The sequence below is a fragment of the Podarcis bocagei genome (genome assembly GCF_964188305.1).
Source record: "Podarcis bocagei genome assembly, chromosome: 3".
NCBI lineage: Eukaryota > Metazoa > Chordata > Lepidosauria > Squamata > Lacertidae > Podarcis > Podarcis bocagei.
Genome location: NC_138127.1, coordinates 70,331,930 through 70,353,655, shown reverse-complemented (window position 1 = coordinate 70,353,655; position 21,726 = coordinate 70,331,930). Strand labels below are relative to the sequence as shown.

The window sequence follows — 21,726 nt, the reverse complement described above, 5'->3', positions numbered from 1 at the left end:
ACAATTAAAACAGAATAAAAATCCCATTGTCCTGTCCCCCCCGCCCACAAAATCCTACAGGAGTGCATGTGTAAACTTAGGAAGAATATTTACCGCAAAGTAGTTCCCCACAGATGCAATAAATACACATTCAGCTTCAATCTTCTGATCAGTTTTATAGGCCAACTTTAGCCTTGAGAGAAAAGTTTATGATCTTGAGGACAAAAATGAGATTAATATTTGTGAAACCAAAAGGAGATTCTGAGAACAGTACAGCCTGCAACCAGTATGGACAAAATCAAACAACTTTGCTCAGTTATTATTATTTATTTGTATGCCACCTTTCATCTGTAGCCTATGATTTGCATACTTTTTGTCCTGTAAAATTTTGAATATTTCAAGGTGATGGGGTAGACTGGGGGAGTATTGCTATAGCCAGGTTGCTGGGAAACATGCACAAGGGAGCCTTAAATGGTGGGGGAAATATGGGGGAAAGCCTGGATAGAAGTGAGGCAGCTAGTATCACACAACTGTAGTTGTCACGTCCTCTACAGGCTACCTCAGTTTCTATGCTGGGAAATGCTCTGGGTCAAAAAAAATATGCTTAATTCTTTCTGCTGCTCAGTACTAATGCTTGTTTTATTGCAGCCACTATTTTGAGGCACTGGCCAGCAATCTATTAGATCTACCAGCTCGCAGTAATCCCTCCCTACCTGAACCTATTAACCAAAGTCATCAGACACAGCAACATTCCATTCTCTCTGGAGAGAATGGTATTTTTGTAATGGCTTTTTTATGCTGCAAATGAAACCTTCTAGAGAGGACCTGTGCATTCTAAACTTCATTTTCACACACAATTACATCTCAGAAATACATGCAACTTATGGAATCTGTGAATATGTGCAGTCAGCCCAATATAATGTATACTTAAAGCAAAAATAATGTCCATAAAGTATCAAGTTCTGAAGTACTGTACACGAAAAATGATTGTACTACAGCCTGATTTTGTTGGTGCAATTGGAAAAGTGATGTGTGTTTAGAAAGTGTGCATAATTAAAGGAAATGTTGGAGTCCAGAGCAAATAGTCAAACCAGAAATCACTCGTGTGTCCTACTAGACTTGTAGACTATGCATAACCATCTGTAACACTTTATACCACAAAACAATTTCATTTTCTGTGTTTACATAGTTTATGTGCCTGGATAGCAAACCGACAATTAGGATTCCTGATTTCCTAATCCTAGGAGGTCTCTTATTTCTAGTTCCTTTGTAAAGTAATGGAGGCAGAATATGAGCCCTGCAGGGAATGAGTACACATGGCAAGTGCATATGGTAATTTATCAAGAGGTGTTTACTGATGATTTAGTTTACTTATAAGCTGCTTTTCCACAATGAGCTGTGCCCAAAGCCGCTCACACCAAACATTCAAAAAAATCAAAACATTGAAAATACAAACATACAAATTACAGAGCATGTTAGTAAATTCAAATGACAAAAATCAAAATTCAACAAATGCAGAATAAATCAGTATTACCAAAACAAACAAACAAACCCTGCCAAATCAATGTTTAAGTACATAAATACAAAGTAAAACAAAAGTGAACCAACAATTATGCTTCTGGTACTGGTCTTGCTGCACTCTAAGGAGACTGACTTATAATTTAGAGGGAAGGAGTAGATGACATACAGCTGGCTTACAGGCTAGATGGCACACAGCTGATCTACTTAATATTTTAAAATATGGTCTCACTAACACATTAGACTGATTCCATGCTGATCTATTAAAGCAAAAATACATACCCAGTTTCAAATACAAAATTAGTACAAGGCATCTCTTCCATTTTCGGCCTTGTGCTGTTATTCATAGCATGAAGGGCAAGTCCAGGTTCTTCTCTGCGTTGCCAAAGTAGATGTAGCCATGTTGTTTAGTATTGGGGACATGGTAGAATGTGAGTCCAGGCCAGAGCAAACTTCGTAGTACTACCACTCTGCCTCCCCTCTCAAACTGGATGCTCCAGGACCCTGCATAAGAATAGGATGCTGGATTTCATCCTAATTGACAAAGACAGCTTTTCTGTGATAAGCCAAACTAGGATCATATGTGTTCAGTGAACACTGGCACTAGAACAAGCTTGACTTAGCTGTAGTACAGACTACTGTATTCTTGGCTCAGTTAATCACACAAGTAAACAGACCAGTGTAACTGTGTATTACCCCCTCATGTAGCTGCTACCTTTGTATGTGAAGCGTGTTAACTCCAGCATGAGGTCCCAGGTCCACAAAATAACAAGCAAATAATGCTAGTAAGATCCAGTTATCATATGATAACCTTTTTCTCATTAAGTCCTGAGGCTGAAGGTCTGCTAATGAGCGACATTCAGCTTCTCTATTATATCAGCATAGGTAAGTAACCTCTCTAGATGACTTATTTTGCAAGTCTAGGATTCTGTGCTCTGCCTTTTCATTCTAAGACTTGCCGTGATTCTCTCTAAGTAAGACTTAGTTGGATATAACCTAGAGTCTTTCCCAGCCTTACCTAGGGATGTCTGATTGAAGGCAGGACCGTCTGCATGCAGAACAGGTTACCAATGAGCTAAGGCCCTTCCCATAATATCAGGAAGGTGTACAGGAATCAGCTAGATTTATTCCAAAGAGAAGTTCCAAAAGGACAAGCATTGCACCTTACAGCCTATTTGATTTCTAGGGGCAAAAGCCTTCAGGGCCAACCACCAGCAGCATGAGGTGCACATTGGCTTAATAATAATTTATTTGTACAATGCCCATCTGACTGGGTTGCCCCAGCCACTCTGGACAGCTTCCAGCATGTATAAAAACATAGTAAAAATAAATAAATTAATAAATGAAAGTTTCTACATGCAAAGTTGCTGATACTCAAAACTATGTGCAGCTCCAGTCAGATTGATAATACCAAACTGTTTAGGAAATGGGAGCCAATAGCTGTTCATTTTCCCCCAGCTTCATCGATAGGTGTGAGCCACAGCTATTGCATGAGGCATTTTAGGGGCAGTGACTAAGCAGCTCTTCATCCAGTTTTTGGGGGGTTTTTGGTGTGTGTGTGTGTGTGTGTGTGTGTGTGTGTGCTCCACCTGAAGCAAGACTACATGTGGGCTAGCTATCCTAATTGTCAATAGCCAACATTAGTCATACACTGCATAGATCAACTGAAATCAAGGCACCTACTATGTTTTGATTTGGGACTTGAGAGACTATTATCCTGAGGCTAAAATGCAACTGCGGGACACATTCTCCCGATTGCCTGTATCAGGAAGGAAATTTGGCCGATGGACAAGCTAAGGAAAAAAAGCAAGAGGAAAGTGAATGACAGAGAAATTTAACAGAGCTTCCAGCTCAGAAGTAGTTTATAGAAGAGTTAATTTTCCTTGGGAGTCTTAATTTGCCTCCACCTTTGGAGGAAGTGTGCACTGGGGCAGTAAAGGGATTAGCTTCAATATTAATTATGCTTTGGTGCTGCTGAGAAGGTTAAGAGACAATGTGAAAATGAACTTTCTACTATAATCAGCTGCTCAATGGCTTGCTGAGTATTTCAGTTCCTGAAATGACAGCCTGAGAAGCAAGAGTATTAAAGCAGATTTGGTTCCATGAGGCTAGAAGATGTTTGGGGGAGACAGTAACCTAAAACCATCAAAATACAGCAATGAAAGGAAAAAGACTCACAGATGATAATCCTCACTTGATGACAGAGCTAATTCAGAAAAGCTGCTTGTCAGCTTTGGCAAATGCTTGATGCTACATGTAGTTCATATAGCAAAAGAAATGTTCAGGAAGCAAGAAGACTGAAAGGTGTGTTAGCTACATACATTATCCCAACTTAGGTTTAAGATAAATATCAGAGACACTCGAAAGAGCAGCAATGGGCAGGGGTGCTCTCCTTTCTTTTCTGAAGGCCAATTTGATGCATCTTCTCCAGCACAACCCCAGCCAGCAAGCCATATTTTCCTATATTGATTTCCTTGACACACTTTCCTTGGGACATCCTCTTTGGGACTGCCATTAAAGGCCATTCAAAAATTGCAGCTGTTACACAAAGCAGCTGCCCTGCGTAAAAGAGCACTGCTTTTCCCCTTGTTACCTGCCAATCAAACTTCAGACCCACCACAATGTCCCATTTCTCCTGTTTTGAGCAGCCGAATTGAGACTCTGACTATCCCAAATGAGTCACTCTCTGCGCACGCCACCATTTTAGTTGTAATCAACACACTGCTTCACACAATTGAGATGGAGGTGAAATTGGGAACATTTGTGCTACGTTCTCAATTCTATAAAATTTCTTCCATAAAGAGATCAGGCTGTGAATTAAGGTGCAATTTATTCACAGAACCTCTTACCTATTTTGTTACACATAATTACATAGCAAAACACAAAGTTGGGGTGCTAAAAACACTAAATGCCTCAATTCAATTCAACTCCTGGAAGACAATGATTTTTTGAGTTCTTGTCTGTTTGTAATTCTGCAAGGCAGGATTATTGTTTTTAATACAGAGTTGTATTAACCATTCATCTGATCACCATTGGCGCCCAGGAATTTCACAGAGGCAAATGCATGGAATTTTTTCAAGGCAAGTGATCAGGCTGATGAAGCAGGGTCCCTGCTTCGCCAGCCCGGTCAGCTTCTGCACAAGGATCATTGAGCCAGCTCTGTCTGTGCCTGCTATTTGAGGCCAAGATACGCTCCAGCAAATGGAGACAGAAGCTGGAGCCGGCTCCAATTGCCCTTTACTGTGAAAAAGAAAAAGGAGCCCTTTCCTATGAGGATCTCTAGTAATGGAGCAGGGGAGAAAATGGACAGACCGTAATGATGGGGAGTAGGGGAGGAAGTATAGCAGCTGCTATGCATCCTCTAGCCTGCTAGTTATTATTATATTTTACTTTTTATTCACAAGAGGACTTTAGTAAAAAAAAAAAAGCAGGCAGGTAAAAAACAACCCTGCAGCGTAGCACAGTAAATGACTAGGGGTTTAGTAGCATGGCTGTTCTAACAGAATACTTGGGAGATCTATCTGATGGACTTTTTTAGGGCAGAAGGTGCTGGATATAAATTATCCTATAAGAAAATTAAGTATTAAATTCAGATTCAAAATTATGATCCGTTACATACAGTAGAATCTCAAGTAGCTTTTATGGTATTATGTACAATAGAAACTCATACCCTAGGATGTAACAGAATTGTCAACTAATGCTACATAATGTATCTTGTTCTCATAATGAGTTAACAAAAAATTTAAGCATGACTGAGAGCATAATGCTATGCATGTTTTTGCAGGATTAAGCCCCGCTGCATTCAGTGAGGTTTACTCCCTAGTATGTTTAGGATTGGGCTTAACAGGAGGAAGCCTTGCTGAACACAGTGGGCCTTACTTCCAAATAAACATTTGTAAGATTGCACTGCATTTCCAATGAAACCAAAGGAACAAGTGAGTTGCAACTTTCAAAAAGACTTAATCACAATTTAGCTGGATTATAACCAAAATTAATGCTTTCTTTATTTCCTGTAGCCGCACAACTTTTATTTTAAATAAGCACATAAATGTTATCTATGGTTGAAGGGGATACTTTTCTTGCCTCAATATCCCAGTCAGAAACTTTGGTGGGCAGAGCTCAGCACGTAGCAGCAAGCAGAAGACACCAGCGGAGGCAGTGAACAAGGAGGTGTGGCTCCAACAGTATTTCAGCAGCAGTGAAGATGACATTCACTAAGGATCAGAGATCCGGCATATGGCACGTTCATGAGAAAAGCTTTGCAGAGTTACTGTGTTATTTTTTCAAATAACTATAAACCCCATAATTTGCTTTTTAAGCTGCACCCGCCAGAACTAGCTTAAGCCAAATACTGTCTGGACTGAAAAAAATTGCCTGTCAGGTCTGTGTGGGAGGAAAGAGCCTGGGAAAAATATCCTTTGGATGAAGATCTGGAGCTTCCCATTCCCCCTCTGGAGCAGGCTGCAACCTTCACCCTGCCAAATACGGGTGGGAATGCTGAGGAGGAGCTTAACCATTTCCCAAGCAAGACACTGCTCCGAAAGCTTGTCTGCTCAACCAGCCACTGACTCCTCGATGGCCCTCTGTCAACTGCCAGGACCCTAGTGCCTGTGTTTTAAACGTCAACCTCCCTCCCCTCGGCTTCTGCTTTCTCTCCAGCCTGCCACTGTATCCACTCTCATCCCCCATGTCTGTCTGGGCTCTGACCTGGGCCCTCTGTGATATGCAGGCAATGGAGACGCTTGATCTACTAACTGTAAAATGAGAGGCCCTTAAAACAACAGAGCTGATCCACTTCAAATCTACTCTTCCATAACACTCCTGTTTTGGATGTATTTCAAAGAACAGGGGTGGGGATGGGAAGAAGCAGTTTTCAATGTTGGTAAAAGCTGCCTGTTCCAAAAGGTCGCATTAGGGAAACAAAAACAGTGACACCTCTATTATATCTAGGTGATACTATTCACAAAGCATCGTATGGCTATGGCTGTGTTCGCATACATCCTTTTCTGCTCCTTGTTCTCCTGCTAAAACAACTGCAACAGAATTAACTACGTCACTTCTCTCGCATCCATACATACAGTTGCACTTTGATTTTGAACTACTCCCATTTCCCCCAACATGTTCTTGCCAACATTAAACATTAGGCAAGCATTTTGACTTGCCAGATGGAATGATCCCCTCTTTGCTCCCCCTGTGCAGTTCCAACCCACTCTTTTGTCCCCACAAGAAGGGGATTGGTTGCTTTCCCTTCTGAGGGTACCTCCAGACTATCGCTGTTTTGTGGGAGGGATTCAGAGGTATTCCAGAACTTTAGGTTTGAACAGTTAAGCGTGGATTAAAGTTATTTGCCCTAGCACAACTAATCCACTTTAAAAAACCAAATGAGACTTTTTGTGGTTTGAAAAGTGATTGGGGGGGATGCACTGAGAAGTTTGGGATAAACAGATGACTAACAGGATGGAGAAGAATCCCTGGCATCTCCAGGCACAGCTGAGAATGTCCCTCACCTGAAACCATAGAGACCAGCTGTGAGTCAGTGTAGACCAGGGTTTACCAAACTTGGGTCCCCAGCTGTTTTTGGACTACAACGCCCATCATCCCTAGCTAGCAGGACCAGTGGTCAGGGATGATGGGAACTGTAGTCCAAAAACAGCTGGAGATCCAAGTTTGGAAACCCTGGTGTAGATAATACTGTGGAAAATAGACCAGTGGTCTAACTCAGTGTAAGATGGCGTCTTATGTTCCTCACACCCATGGGCTGAAGGCAGCCTTCCAGTCCTCTTTAATCAGCCGTCCAGCAGTTGCTTGCCTACTCCAAGCCCCATCCCTCTGCAAGTGCTTGTGCCTGTTCTTGAACTGTGGTGATACATCTTGCTTCCTGGATGAAGGAGGGAGGGGTACCTATACAAGCCATTCACACGTGGCCCTCAGGCTGAAAATGGATTCCCACCCCGATTTAGGCAAATCAGTTACCCCAATTGTGGACACTGCAGAAAACTGGTTACCGTATTTTTCGGACTATTGGACGCACCGGTCCATAGGACGCACCTAGATTGGGGGGGGGGAAATAAAGGCAAAAAAAATTTATCCCCCCCCGCCAGGCGCGGGGCTGGGGCGGGGAAGCCCGAGCTTCCCCCACCCCCAGAACGGGACCCAGAGCCATGCTTTGGCATCGCTCTGGGAACTTGCGGGGCTGGGGGAGGAGGAAGCCTTCCGCCAGCCTCCAAACCATGTCGGGAGACAGCGGGATGGCGCGCTGCGCCTCTCCCGCTGTCCCCCGAGCTTGTGGGGCTGGCGGTGGGGCTCTCCTGAAGCCGGGAGGTTGTGGGGATGGTGGGGGGGGAGAAGCAGGCTTGCTTCTCCCTCCCCCAGCCTCCCGATCAGGTCGGGGAAAAGCGGGATAGCGGAGCGCCGCCATCCCGCTTTCCCCCGACCTGATCTGGAGGTTGTGGGGATGTGGGGGGGGGGAGAAGCAGGCTTGCTTCTCCCTCCCCCAGCCTCCCGATCAGGTCGGGGAAAAGCGGGATAGCGGAGCGCCGCCATCCCGCTTTCCCCCGACCTGATCTGGAGGTTGTGGGGCTGGTGGGGGGGAGAAGCAGGCTTGCTTCTCCCTCCCCCAGCCTCCCGATCAGGTCGGGGAAAAGCGGGATAGCGGAGCGCCGCCATCCCGCTTTTCCACGACCTGATCTGGAGGTTGTGGGGCTGGTGGGGGGGAGAAGCAGGCTTGCTTCTCCCTCCCCCAGCCTCCCGATCAGGTCGGGGAAAAGCGGGATAGCGGAGCGCCGCCATCCCGCTTTTCCACGACCTGATCTGGAGGTTGTGGGGCTGGTGGGGGGGAGAAGCAGGCTTGCTTCTCCCTCCCCCAGCCTCCCGATCAGGTCGGGGAAAAGCGGGATGGCGGAGCGCCGCCATCCCGCTTTTCCACGACCTGATCTGGAGGTTGTGGGGCTGGTGGGGGGGAGAAGCAGGCTTGCTTCTCCCTCCCCCAGCCTCCCGATCAGGTCGGGGGAAAGCGGGATAGCGGAGCGCCGCCATCCCGCTTTTCCCCGACCTGATCTGGAGGTTGTGGGGATGTGGGGGGGGAGAAGCAGGCTTGCTTCTCCCCCCGCCAGCCTCCCGATCAGGTCGGGGAAAAGCGGGATAGCGGAGCGCCGCCATCCCGCTTTTCCACGACCTGATCTGGAGGTTGTGGGGCTGGTGGGGGGGAGAAGCAGGCTTGCTTCTCCCCCCGCCAGCCTCCAGATCAGGTCGGGGAATAGCGGGGTGGCGGCTCTGCGCCTCCCCGCTGTCCCCAGCTTTTGGGTGCAGGCTGCTGCCCGCAAGCCTTGCGAGCCCGCGGTACATCCCGCCGGGCTTGCAAGACTTGGGATAGCTTCCTGAAGCCTGGAGAGCGAGAGGGGTCGGTGCGCACGGACCCCTCTCGCTCTCCAGGCTTCAGCAAAAGCCTGCATTCGCACCATAGGACGCACACACATTTCCCCTTCATTTTTGGAGGGGAAAAAGTGCGTCCTATAGTGCGAAAAATACGGTAGTTTAAAATTAGAAGTTGCAGCTTCTGTTCCCTTCTGGCATGCAAGAGGAGAAGGGAGCACACAGCTCAAGGCTTGCCGCAGCTCATGGGAGTTATAAGAAACCATGGTTTCCCGTTACATCTGAATCAGACATATGATAGATTTTGTTGAGATGAGTATGGATAGAATTGTACAAATTCAGTATTTATTAAGAAAGGAATATTTTAAAAAAAACAAAAAACAGCAATTCTGGTAGGAGGAAGTGTACGTGTATGGGAAACATATAAAGATTAGTTCCAGAACTACAGGGATCAAAACTGAAATGAGATGAAATGTGACAAGAGTGCTGGGGCAGAAGCACCTTAATTGGCCACACTCCAAAAAAGCTGGGGCAGGAGGCAAACCTGAACAAGGGCAATTAGTCCTCCAACTAATAATTCAACACACACAGCAGGGAGAAGGATGTGGATTGAGAACCTTTTCCCACAACAAGGGGAAAGCGATGCCCTAGGTCAATGTGGGTAGGCTTTTGATGGGAATTTCATTACAGCTTATCCGGTTTGTATCATGTACATAAACTTGACCCCAACCTCTCCTTTCTCACCATCAGAAATAAAAAAGGAGGAGCAGGGTGGTGGTATAGCAGCCTCGTCCAGAAAGCATAGACCTGTGCTCATAAGATGGCTGCTTCTTTTATTTCCTTTACATCATGCCAGAGTACATGATTAATTTTTATTATTTATTTCAGATTTATAGAATGACTTACTTCAAAGCATTTACTTTCATCCTGTTAAGTAGATTATTATTTTTCCTACTTTGTGGATAGAAACTGAACGCAAGGCCACCCAATGAGTCCATGGCTGAACTTTGATTTGAAACAAGGTCTTCCATGTCTATATCTTAAAAATTACCCAATGAGTCACACTGAAGCTCTCTTTTGCATTACTGTTCTCCATGTACTCATCTCTTATCTCTCATCTCAGCTTTCCAATCTAGTAACAGTGATCTCTGTCAGGTACTATTGCAATAGAATAATACATTGCTGAATACAATGCCAAAACAACTTGCAAATATGCTAGATATAAACTGAAATTTTCATGCTGACCTCAAAGACTAAGGCACACATGTTCTGTTGGTACAATAAATGTTTGCTTGTTGCCATAGGTCATTGCATACAGTACAAATAAGAGGGACATGTCTGAAACAGACATACAATGTGCAAATTAAGCTACCAATTCATAAATAGCATACAAAGCAGGACAAAAATAAGAAATAAAAAAACTCTGATGACAGCTTCCAAAGGCTTCTCTTACTTAGTTGTTCAAATTAGTGAATCTCCTTTACAATCCACTGGTAGTTTATTGTCTGCACTTATTTTTGTTGCTGCAGTTTCCAATAATGCTACTTGATAACATCTGTATTTGGATTCAAAACCACTATATCCTGTATTGACCATGACATGCATTGGGACACATGGTAGGATAACAATTTAATTCTGGGATAAGCATCATGCTCTGACAGTAACAGTGAAAAATTCTTCCAACATTTGCACAAATTGTGCAGGGTCAGACTGGCAGACTGCATCAGGTAATTAAAAAAAAGTTCTTCAGCATGCAAGAAGAGCACTGGCAGTTCTGAGGATGACCATCACTGAGATCTCAACATCTGGCTCAACTATAAGATTTCTTCATCACAAATATTAAGAACAGCCAAGGAGAAACGACTTTCTAAAAGTCAATCAGTGGGTATTCAGAAATATTCAGACCATCCACTACTAAATGGAGCACACAGGTAGCTAGCTGGGAGCTATGAAACAGTGAATCCCTAATGTCAACTTTAAAAAGGATTAGCTATGAAAACATGGGGGGGGGCTTTGTATCCTTATTTCTCAACTTGCATGAAAATTTCACTGTCATGCTTTGAAGTTGTTTTTGCATACAGTTTATTCATAAAGAAGACGTATACATTTACCTTTCCTCCCCTCATTTACAAAGGGAAGCTGGGATATGTCTCCTTTCCCAAAGCAACGTCCACCAGATAGTTGCAGATAGAGCTTTATGAAGTGTGACTATGCTAAATTGTCTTCTGGTTTCCTAAAAACGGCCTCTTGTGGTAGGGTTTTACTTTCATTAAGGCTCATCAGTCCCTAGAACAAGATTTAGACCATATCTGATTTATGTAATAAATATAACCTGGTTCTGTCTCAAGGCTTCAGCAGCTATTAACGCAGAATCAAGAGCCCTATAACAAAACTGAAAGAAAAGATATGAAGCAGAAACTAAGTCACATATTGAAGGGAGAAAATATTTTTCCCCCTTTCAAAAAGTAAAATTAAAAGCCTATAATTACATGCCCTGGAATGACACGACAGACTCTTGGCTCCCCTGTCCTTGTTTGCTCTGGGACGGTAAAACCACCTCAGAAACAATGAACAGTCTCCTTCACGAAGAGTAGCCAAGATTTCTTGATAAACCAGAACCCTGAAGTACTTGACAATTTGAACCCAAAAACACAGTATGACAGTTTATTACATACAGAAGCAAAGCTCAAGAGATATAGGCATAGTTCCAATAATTTGGGCAAATTGTGGGTGGTCAGAAAGTCAAAGGCAACAATTCTAACTGGCTCTTGTTCATGTTACAATTGTCTCATAAGGATCAGTTCCAAAGAAAAGGTCACACCTTGAGGGAACACCCTATGATCAGTGTAGGAGTAGCAACATCAGACTCCAAAAGTGTCAATACAGACACACATTCTTGGCACGAACAGGCCTAGTGTGTGGCCTTTGATAGGGAAAATCATGGGAGACCCTGAGCTGAACACACATAAGATGCTGGTACTAAGAGAAAGCAATATAGCCTCCTGAAAGTTGTGTGAACTCTAGCAGGGCTGATAGTCTCTTCTCCATATCCACAGTTCAAGAGGTCAGCATATACCACACACAGTCTGGTTTCTCTGTCTTCACTTCACTAAAGAGTCCAAACTTTTCTCATATTACTTGATTAGGGTTTCTGTTCTTCCTACTGAGGCTGACCCCACAGTGTCTCCTACTGGAAGGTGACTGGTACAGCAGCCCGATGCTAAAATAATATTAACGGACAAGCAAATTACCTGCTAACTTGGCCATTTGACCAGATCAACTTATCCACACAGTCTGGGGAGTCATTTATCCTCCAGAAGGTTAAGCATATACTTCAGCAACTCATTTCACTGCATGGCTGCTTCCTGGATTGTTCCACCACAGGCATAGGCAACCTTCGGCCCTCCAGATGTTTTGGACTACAACTCCCATCACCTCTGACCACTGGTCCTGTTAGCTAGGGATCATGGGAGTTGTAAGCAAAAACATCTGGGGGGCCAAATGTTGCCTATGCATGTTCTACTATGTTGCATAAGGCTGCACTGCTGTTATCTTTTGAACCCACAAGTTCTCAAAGCTGCCCTTCCCCACTCAAGAACAGACTAGAGAAGCACCACCAGACTCCCCCCCTCTCTGTGCCTTCTTGGTAACATCATTTTGTCTCCGACACCATTACTTCCCCCTCATCCATTATAAACTTCTTAGTTTGGATTTCAGAAAAGCAGCTTGAAAGGTCTTGTGCCCATGTGGCTCTTGGCAGGCTGCGAGGTAAAGTGCTGTCGGGCTCAGAGTTTTCACAAGGCTGTGGAGGTGCTGCTTAGTGTTAAGCTATGAAAGAGGAGGGCTCAGGTCACATCTGTGAAACGTTAGCAGGGAGAGGAGGCTGGGGGAAAGTAGGTGGCCAGCACAGCATAGCACTTTGTTGGGTTTTGCAAGGCCACTTGGGAGATAGGCAGCCATTTGTCTTCAAACCACCTCCACCACACACCGATAACAGGCTGCCTTACAGTCTGCTTGCTGGCGAGGGGCTGTTAAAAAAAAACACCACCAAAAACCCTACAGACTCAGGCTTCTTGAATAGCTGGAGACAGAGTTTGATAGGGGATTAATCACTTCAGGGGGAGCGGGGGGACTGTGAAAGGGAATAAATTAGTTGTGCTAATGCCTGGATATAAAACAGGTTCATGTCTCTTAGCTTCAATCCTCCCAGCACCTGGGGCTTTTGCATCTATTAAAGCACTAACATAAAACCTGGAGGATTTTCTCCAAGCACTTGCACAAAGAGGCCCCATCGCCCAATACTAAAGCCCCATTAAATGCTGTACCGATAAAGTTCAACCCTACAAAGGAAACCAGTGTTGGATAATTCTGATACAGATAGTTCTCAGAAGCAGTGAGGGAAGTATAATATAGTATAATAAGACCTAATAGTGACTCCTGGTAATCAGACACAATGAGCACCATCGTCAGTTATTTTGGCAAGAGAGTTGGAAGAAGTTGGGTCTCTGGCTCGTGATATACATTTCGTAGCTGTGGTATATTATAGTCATAATACGAGCTATATTTCTGTTCTATTCATCTTACATATCCATAAATGTGTGAGGGCCAATTCAAGAATCACACAACTCAACATAATTTCTATAAATGAAAGATTGAGAGCTCAAGATTAAAATCAGATCTCTGTTCTAGAATCAGACAAAGAGAGCGGCCCGGGAGCACAAGGCAACAGTGCACAGCCTGCCCGCCACTCCCAAACCTTTTCGGGGCTTCAGGGGAAAGGGGAGGCTGCCAGCAACTGGGGAGCACAGGGCAACGGCGCGCGCCACACTCGGGCGATTCAGCTCCAGGGACCACACATTCACTCCATAAGACACACAGACATTTCCCCTTACTTTTTAGGAAGAAAAAAGTGCATCTTATGGAGCGAAAAATATGGTATACCACACAAAACTAGAGCAACTGCTTAGGCTCAAATGAAGTGATCTGCTGTATAATAATAAGATTTATAGCAAGCCTGTTTGTTAAAACCTCTTCTAATATTTCAGAGTTCATAGCTCTACAGTCATACCTCGGGTTGAAGTAGCTTCAGGATAAGTATTTTCCGGTTGCGCGCTGCGGCGACCTGGAAATAACGGAGCGTGTTACTTCCGGGTTTCGTCGCTTGCGCATGCGCAGACGGTCAAAACGACATCACACGCATGTGCGGAAGCGGCGAATTGCGACCCGCAGACGCCTCTGGATGTGTTTGCTTCTGGATGTGAACAGGGCTCCAGAACGGATCCCGTTCGCATCCAGAGGTACCACTGTATTGTGAGGCATGCCTTACACATTTTCACAGACATATGAGTGCCTATCCCATTGTCACTTGCTTCAAAGTCCTATCTTTTGCAGCTGCTTCTATACTTTCCTGTCACTTCTGTAGAGTGAACATGAGCAAAAAAAATTGTATTTTCACTGGCATTATGATATTGGGGTGATATTTTCATGCATTTATGTGGAATTTATTCAGACATTTCTGTATTTGGATGCCACCTTGTGTTACAAATTTATAAAACTCTGTATTTAGCAGGATGAATAACTGCTGTTTTGAATGCAGTCATGCTGATCACAGCACAAATATTCTCCCTCTCTCACTCCAGCTTCCCATTCTCAAATTCTGTACAATTCTTCATCAAATTCATATTGGAAGCCGTATCAAATTTATAGCATTTACTGACAAGCCAAGCTGCTTCAAGTGCAATTTAGAAGTATGATGCAGATTTAGAAACAGAAATACAAGACCTCTCACCAGAGAGCAAGACTGTGACCAGGTAACCTGTCTGCATGCTCAGTCTACTGAATGCAGATGAGCAACTTCAAAGACCCTGCTGTCTCCTCTTAAAGCTCTTTATCTTTATTCAGGACATGTACTTTACAGCCCTACAAACAGAGGACTACACTCTGTAAAGTAGGACAAATGGCCACCCTACTGATAGGAAGGAGCCATGCCACATGCTACTCTGCTCATGAAGTAAAGGTAACAGATTAATGACTTTGAAAAGCAAATTGGCTGTGAGAAGTTCACTAATACTGGCCATAAAGGGGGGGGGGCATTAAATACAAAAACTCGTGTAATTTTTGTTGTTCCATTTTGACTTCTTGTTTGAAATAATGGATGAGCACAAACACCGTTAGCCCTAACTACAGTAACAAAATCAGCAAAGATTTTTATGTGAAGGATATAAAAATTCATGATAAAAAAGGTCCTAAGCTACAAACCAAATTCTAGGCTGAGCACCACAGCCTCTAAAACACCCTTTTCTACACAAACTCTGTTGGAAGTATTTAATGAGAAGCTAGAGAGGAAGGAGATGCATTGGATACACAACATGGAATAGTTTAATTCAACATACTGAGCAGTGTGGAATGGGCTCTGGAGAAGGGATTAAGAGGATGAGAACTCAAGAACAGCATATAGGAAGCAAAAGAAATGTGTGAAAGTGGGAGAGGTAATAAGGTTTGTGTTGATGAGGGGTTAGGAAACTTCAGAAGGGCTGACATGTTCAATTTGCAGATAATAAAGGGTCATATTTGTACAAAAGAGCAATCTTTATTCAGTTCTGGTAGCTCTGTTATGTTTATTTGGAAGCAAAAAGTATTTTAAGGAGGGAGCTGTAAAACAGCATATATTAGAAAACAATAAGAGCTACATTAATTGTTTTCATTGCGCTTAGGGGCTAAGATATTCACATTTAATAATGAGTGTATTCATCCATTTCCTAAACTGTTACATTTTCTCCTGCCAAGGTAAAAGATTTATCAAAGAAAAGTTTGAACGTAGACTGCCCAGGATACAAGGTTAGAGTTAACAAGACCCCATTTAGATAAGAGGCGATATTGGGTGGAAATGGTCTTGCAAAATACTTCAAACCACATAAAAATGTTCCTATCTCTAAGTAGCCTTATCTTGCCCACCAGGACACTGGCTGCTGCAAGCCCCTTTTAATGAAGAGAAAACACAGAAAATTCAAGCAGAACAGGGTGCTGACACAAGACACAGACAAAGCTACCCAGTGAAAGGATGCAACAGCTCATTTTGTTTTTATGTGTTTTATCCTGCCACTGGAAAGGTTGGTATATCTGAAGAACCAGACCATGCACAAATTATATGTATCATGTTTTGTTATGAGAAATAATGTAGCATGTTAGTTTTGGGGCAACCTTCGCTATTTGGTGTGCCTAATCTGATTTTATTTGGGTTTAGCAACTCTGCTTATGGGATTCATGCTTTTGTGTGTGTGTGCTTTATTGCTGTATTTAGATTGTTCTACACTTTGAAAATTATTGTATTGAAAGGAAGGCCATACATCTTTTTTTTATGCACACACACCAACAAGAGTGGAAACTGTGACCTCAGCTAGGTCATGAAAAAGCTACATGGCCTTAGGTAAACTGCCATCATGCTCAGAGTCCTTCCTGCAGTCTACAATATGGAAATTGTAGACCTACAAACCTGCAGTGGGTTGAAATAAGAGTTCTCTAAGCACTAAGAAGCTCCATATAAATGCTTATTGTTATTATTACACAGTGAAAAAGCAGATAGCACTTCTTAAGTGGATATGAAAGCTTCACAACACTATTTTCATTTTGCATTTGGAATGTCACATCTTCCCTACCTTTAGGAATATCATGTTCAAGTGAATCCAGGAAGTCAATGGCAGGGTCCAGGTCAGCTTTCTCCAGGAGAGTTTTGTTCTTCAAATTTACAGGCTCCGTGAAATGGAAATAGGAGCTTAATTTTTTAGCCTCCACCAAAGACAGACCTGTTGGGTTAATAAGAACTTTGTCATCTTTCAATTTACTACAAGCTTACTATCTAATAGACTTATAAGGCATCTATGTGTTGATGACACTAAATGAACCCACAGAAGTAGATAGAGACCTCTAGAAATAGGTAGTCTTGCAGCACCATGGAAAATCAGTTACTTTTATGCAGCCCACTTTGAGCCAGCAGTTGCTCAAGGGAAATATATTGGTAGCAGCTGCAATCTAAACTGAGCCCTGAAATCAAATGAAGAATTCTTCAAACTAGCACCATAACCAAAAGCACTACAGGATCATGAGATAGGCAGCTCCAAAAGCAAAGTCATTCCAGATAGGCCTATGTTGTCAAATGTACAAGGCTTGTCATACATCTCCTATGATTAAGGTCCTCCACATGAGGGACAGGATGCTTTACACTGCCATGCATAGTAACATTTCCTCACATGACTAGCAAGACTCAAGAGCTTGAGTGCAAAAAACGAACTGAAAAAAGATTTATCAAGAAAAGTAGTTTTTCCTACTTTAGTGCTATCATTGCCCCAAGAAACAATTAATAGTTCTGGTTGTGCATCCATGGGCATAGCCAGGATTTGGGGGCGGAGGCAGGACTTGGTTAGGGAGAGCAGAACTGAAGTGGTCAGTTAGTTAAGTATTTCTATTGTTTTAGAGTGTGTGCATCCCCTTATTACCCCTCAGCTCACTGTAATGATTATTATTATTATTATTATTATTATTATTATTATTATTATTATTTATACCCAGCCCTCCCCAGCCAAGGCCGGGCTCAGGGCGGCTAACAAGTGCAATAATAAAAACAAGTTGAATGAATACAACTTAAAAACAAGCACCAGAGACCCTCGCCACCAAGTCAAACATGGAAGAAATAACTGTTTGTGGCTACTTTTGTGTTCAAAGACGCAGTTATGACTTACACGGACTTACCTTCAAAGTTTCTGTTTTCATGCACAGTTCCCAGTGGTGACTTTATATAGGCACCCCGTGGAACAATACCCACTGCTTTATCTATCTGATCTATTGCAGATACAAGACGGACTTCTTCCTTGATCAAGTTCTTTAGTAAAAAGCAAACATTAAGAAAAGCCACCTTAGTTTTACATACTAGAATGAGAACTGGAACAGAATCATGCACCTACAAACTTAAAATATATATTGCCTTCATCTGTCATAGGAGAAACATATGCCAATACATTTATTTTCATTACATGGCATTGGGGCTTAAGACAGATGCTGTTTTAACACACACACAATAGGTCAGCTGTGTCAAAACAGGAACTACAGCCTGCAATTAGGTTACAGCAAGATTAGGAAAAGAGGGACCAGCTGTAAGGAGTACAGGAAAGTGAGATTAGGGTTCAACTGAGAAGGTACTCAGCACATGTATGTATGTGTTCCACATGAGACACACACAGAGAGAAGTGGGAAATAAGTATATAGAGACTTGCTGGAATATTCAACTCATACATATAGGATACATCTGGGGCGTAGGCCAAAGTCAAATGTGGAGGGAAAGGGAAGGCTAGATTACTAGCAGGGTGGTGGAGTGGGGTACATTACTTTTTATGGAACCTCAATGTTTTACAAGAACTGTATAAAAAAGGATAGAGGGAGAAGAATCGTGGTATGAATCTCTTGACAAACTCTAGTGAATATGTAGCTGGATTGCTGGGGTGGATAAAGGATAGCAGGTCACCACTGGTACCTCTAACTTCTACTATCTTTCCATTCCAACCTTGGAACATAGGAATTAGCTCTTTTGTATCCTTTCTTTAGGGACGCGGGTGGCGCTGTGGGTTAAACCACAGAGCCTAGGATTTGCCAATCAGAAGGTTGGCGGTTCGAATCCCCGTGATGGGGTGAGCTCCCATTGCTTGGTCCCTGCTCCTGCCAACCTAGCAGTTCACAAGCATGTCAAAGTGCAAGTAGATAAATAGGTACCACTCCGGCGGGAAGGTAAACGGTGTTTTCGTGTGCTGCTCTGGTTCGCCAGAAGCAGCTTAGTCATGCTGGCCACATGACCTGGAAGCTGTACGCCGGCTCCCTTGGCCAATAAAGTGAGATGAGCGCCGCAACCCCAGAGTCAGCCACGACTGGACCTAATGGTCAGGGGTCCCTTTACCTTTATCTTTTCTTTATATGCCTGTGTGATATCTGTATGAAGCTGAGTGCAGGTGTGTTTGTGTGTGTGTTTATAAAAAGCTTCTGTTAAGCCTTTTAACTTAGTATTTTGTCTGCCCCAAGTCCAGTGAGCTCCAAGGACCAGATATGTTAAATGGATAAGAAAGGTTTATAAGAAATTCCAAATCTCTGGTACCCAATTTTAAAAAAATCCAAATAATAAATTCCTACACTAGTAAAAAAAAATGAAGCAACACAAAAATGTTAGTAGTCCTATGTCATAATTTTATCATATTGCTCTGCATTCCTAGAAAACTAGGAAAAATGTTTTACTTCAAAAAAGCACAAGTGCAAATTGTGACAAAATATCTTGTGAGCATTAGGTGACGGGATCCCAGGGGTGCTGCAATGTACTCACTGTTGCTTCCTCTTCATATGGTCTCTCACCTTCTTCTTTCTTCTCATAGTGTTCATATTCATAGGATGGGTCCCCTTGGAAACGTCCCTTTAGCACTGAAGTCAGTGCAGTAAATTCCTCATTAGGAGGTGGCAGAAGGCTCCATTCCACACAATTCAAGCTGTTATTCACACATACATAATAAAAGGGTAAAGCATATTTTTATTGGCAAAAAACCTCATGTTTTCAGACATTTGGAGGTCTACTGAAAGATCTCACAGAAACAAGCAAGAGAACAGGTGGCAAGCAGGCAGAATCCACAAATGGTATGCAGAGATAAAAACCAACTGCCCCCTCATGGCACCACAAAGGATCAGGTCAGAATTCCTACCAAGCTAGGGTGCTATATAAAGCAGGGACACACAAGAGACGGTAGATGAACCTCTCCCTGAATATGCCCCTTGCCTTGCAAAACAACTTTCATATATATATATAGCTTCCTTGTATTGTGGCTCCATGCCTCAAAGTGGCCACTGCCAGTAAGAAAATGGCTTTAAAAAGTGACTAAGACTACAATCCAGTACAAACATACCTGGAAGTATGACACACTGAACTCAATAAGACTAGTTTCTAAATAGGAATGTACTGTTGAGGGACTGCGCTGTGAAATTCATGGGTCACCTCTTGCCTATGCCATTAACTCACTAGATGGCCTTAGGCAAGTCACTCTTTCAGCCTTAGTCACCCCATCTGCAATATGGAGATAATAGATAATGCCTGCAAAGTGTTCTGAACACTCAGAAGTGCTCCACAAGTGTTAACTTTCATTTAGAGTTTAACTTGCCCTCTCTACCTATGTTGCCATTTAAAATTAACCTCACTCCCTCTATCACACACATTTTTAATAAGGCATCAGGAGGATGTTGCTTCTAGACATTACTGTCCCCTCGTGACCTCAATTCTGTTCCATTGACTTGAACTTAATGTTTTGACTGGATTTTAAAAAGTAGCTGTGATTAACTAAGGCTCACCATAAGAATCACAGAATTGTAGAGTTGGACCACGAGGATCATCTAGCCAAACTCTTGCAATGTGGGGAATCTTTCACCCAGTATGGGGCTTAAAACCAATGATTGTGAGATTAGGGTTTCTAGCGTGGTGCTGCGCTGCTGGGAAAAGCTTGACCTGCTGAAAAGTCTGACAGCTGACACTTTGGAGGCATCTCGCAACCCTTCTCAGAAAACAGCGCACCTGTGCAAACCTCTACCTGGGAAGCTGCTATTAAAGGCACAGGAGTAAAGAGGAGACAGGGACGGACAACCTGCTGGAGCCATGTCTTCCCCCCCTCCCTCCCCGCTATTTCACCTGCCCTATTTCACCGCAGTCCATCTTCTGCGAGCCCAGCTGCCCACCTGTAGAGGCGGCTTCTGGCCCCCGCCCTGTCGGGCCCCACTCCCTCGGCGATGTAGTAGGCTCCTCGGATGCCCTGGATGCGGCCCCACAGGCGGACTTGCTCGAAGCGGTAGTCCCGGCGCACCAGCAGCAGCGAGTTCCGCAGGGCCGCTCGCTTCTCCGGGCTCAGGCACACGCCGCTGCTCGCCACCAGGTCCAGCGCGTAGGGCAGCGTCTCAGCATCCATGGCCGCCGGGCTTGGGTGGCGGTGGGGACCAGAGAGCGCAGGCCCCGACGCTTGCGTCCCGTTGCCGGGCAACCGTTTCCAAGGCGCCGCGTTGGACGTGAGGTCAGAGGTCGGCCTCGGCCCCCTCTCGGCGTTCGAAGGCAGCTTGTCATCTTGCCCCGCCCCGCCCCGCCCCCCCTCACAACCATTCATAGCCAACGAGCCCAATGCCCTAGAAACGGGGCCTGCAGTGAAAGCTGACGCTGTTGCTACGCGTCCTCGCTTCGACTTGGCGTCCTCCCCTTTAACCGTAGCGCGGCGGACAAAAGTTCAACAGGCGCAGCTTTTCTGATCTCGCCGCGGCGACGCCGGGATGCCAGAAAGCTTTGCTTGAGGAATTGCTGCCTGGTTAAAAAGCAACGACAATGTCTAGGGCACCCAGAATAATAACGGGGAAGAAGCACCGTCCCATGCACACTTGCTCCAGAGGAAGCCCTGCATGGGACTTCTGAACAAATATGATGCATTGGATTCTGTCTTTTTTCACTGGCAAGAGTTGCAGTGGTGAACAAACAAATGTTCTTCACTTTGGGGAACATATGAAATGTACGAGGTTTTCCATGGAATCAGCAAATGATTTTTTCCCCCTTTTTGGAAAACGATAACCCACTCATTCAGTACAAACAAACCAAAATACTGTACCTGTATTTGAAAAAATGGTGATATGACTGAACTCTGTTTTGTATGGCTGTGCAAAATATGTGTAACTTAATAGCTGAATGCACATTGTCTAAAATGTACATGGTTATTTATTTGTTTTATTCATATCCTACCTTTTCTCCAATTAGCTCAAGGTGGCATACATGGATCTCCCCCTCCTCATATAATCCCCACTACAACCTTT

General features: G+C 43.8%; 1 protein-coding gene across 3 annotated transcripts; it reads right to left on the bottom strand.

Annotated features, from left to right (window-relative positions):
- Window positions 1-1,312: 1,312 nt before the first annotated feature.
- On the bottom strand, window positions 1,313-21,460 carry RSPH9 (radial spoke head component 9). 3 transcript variants are annotated; one of them, XR_014006190.1, is made up of 6 exons: window positions 20,617-21,460; window positions 19,226-19,385; window positions 17,614-17,743; window positions 16,524-16,670; window positions 3,181-3,290; window positions 1,894-2,001 (listed from the first exon to the last, which is right to left on the bottom strand). XR_014006190.1 is itself a non-coding variant. In XM_081187287.1 (5 exons), exons 1-5 carry the CDS (start codon window positions 21,033-21,035, stop codon window positions 1,841-1,843), a joined length of 1,017 nt encoding a protein of 338 aa, XP_081043413.1. In that variant the 5' UTR covers window positions 21,036-21,454; the 3' UTR covers window positions 1,313-1,840. The 3 variants fall into 3 exon arrangements, 2 of the variants coding, with proteins under 2 accessions (XP_081043413.1, XP_081043414.1); XM_081187287.1 differs by lacking the exon at window positions 3,181-3,290 and having other exon boundaries at window positions 1,313-2,001; window positions 20,617-21,454; XM_081187288.1 differs by lacking the exon at window positions 3,181-3,290 and having other exon boundaries at window positions 1,894-2,031; window positions 20,617-21,459.
- Between the last annotated feature and the right edge of the window lie 266 nt (window positions 21,461-21,726).

Coding starts and splice junctions, on each gene's coding strand:
- RSPH9 (XM_081187287.1), bottom strand. CDS start 21,035: ATGAATGGTTGTGAGGGGGGGCGGGGCGGGGCGGGGCAAGATGACAAG. Junction 17,744..19,225: donor CATATGAAGAGGAAGCAACA/GTGAGTACATTG, acceptor TTTTTACTAAAG/AACTTGATCAAGGAAGAAGT. Junction 2,002..16,523: donor TGAACATGATATTCCTAAAG/GTAGGGAAGATG, acceptor ATTCTTATGCAG/GGTCCTGGAGCATCCAGTTT.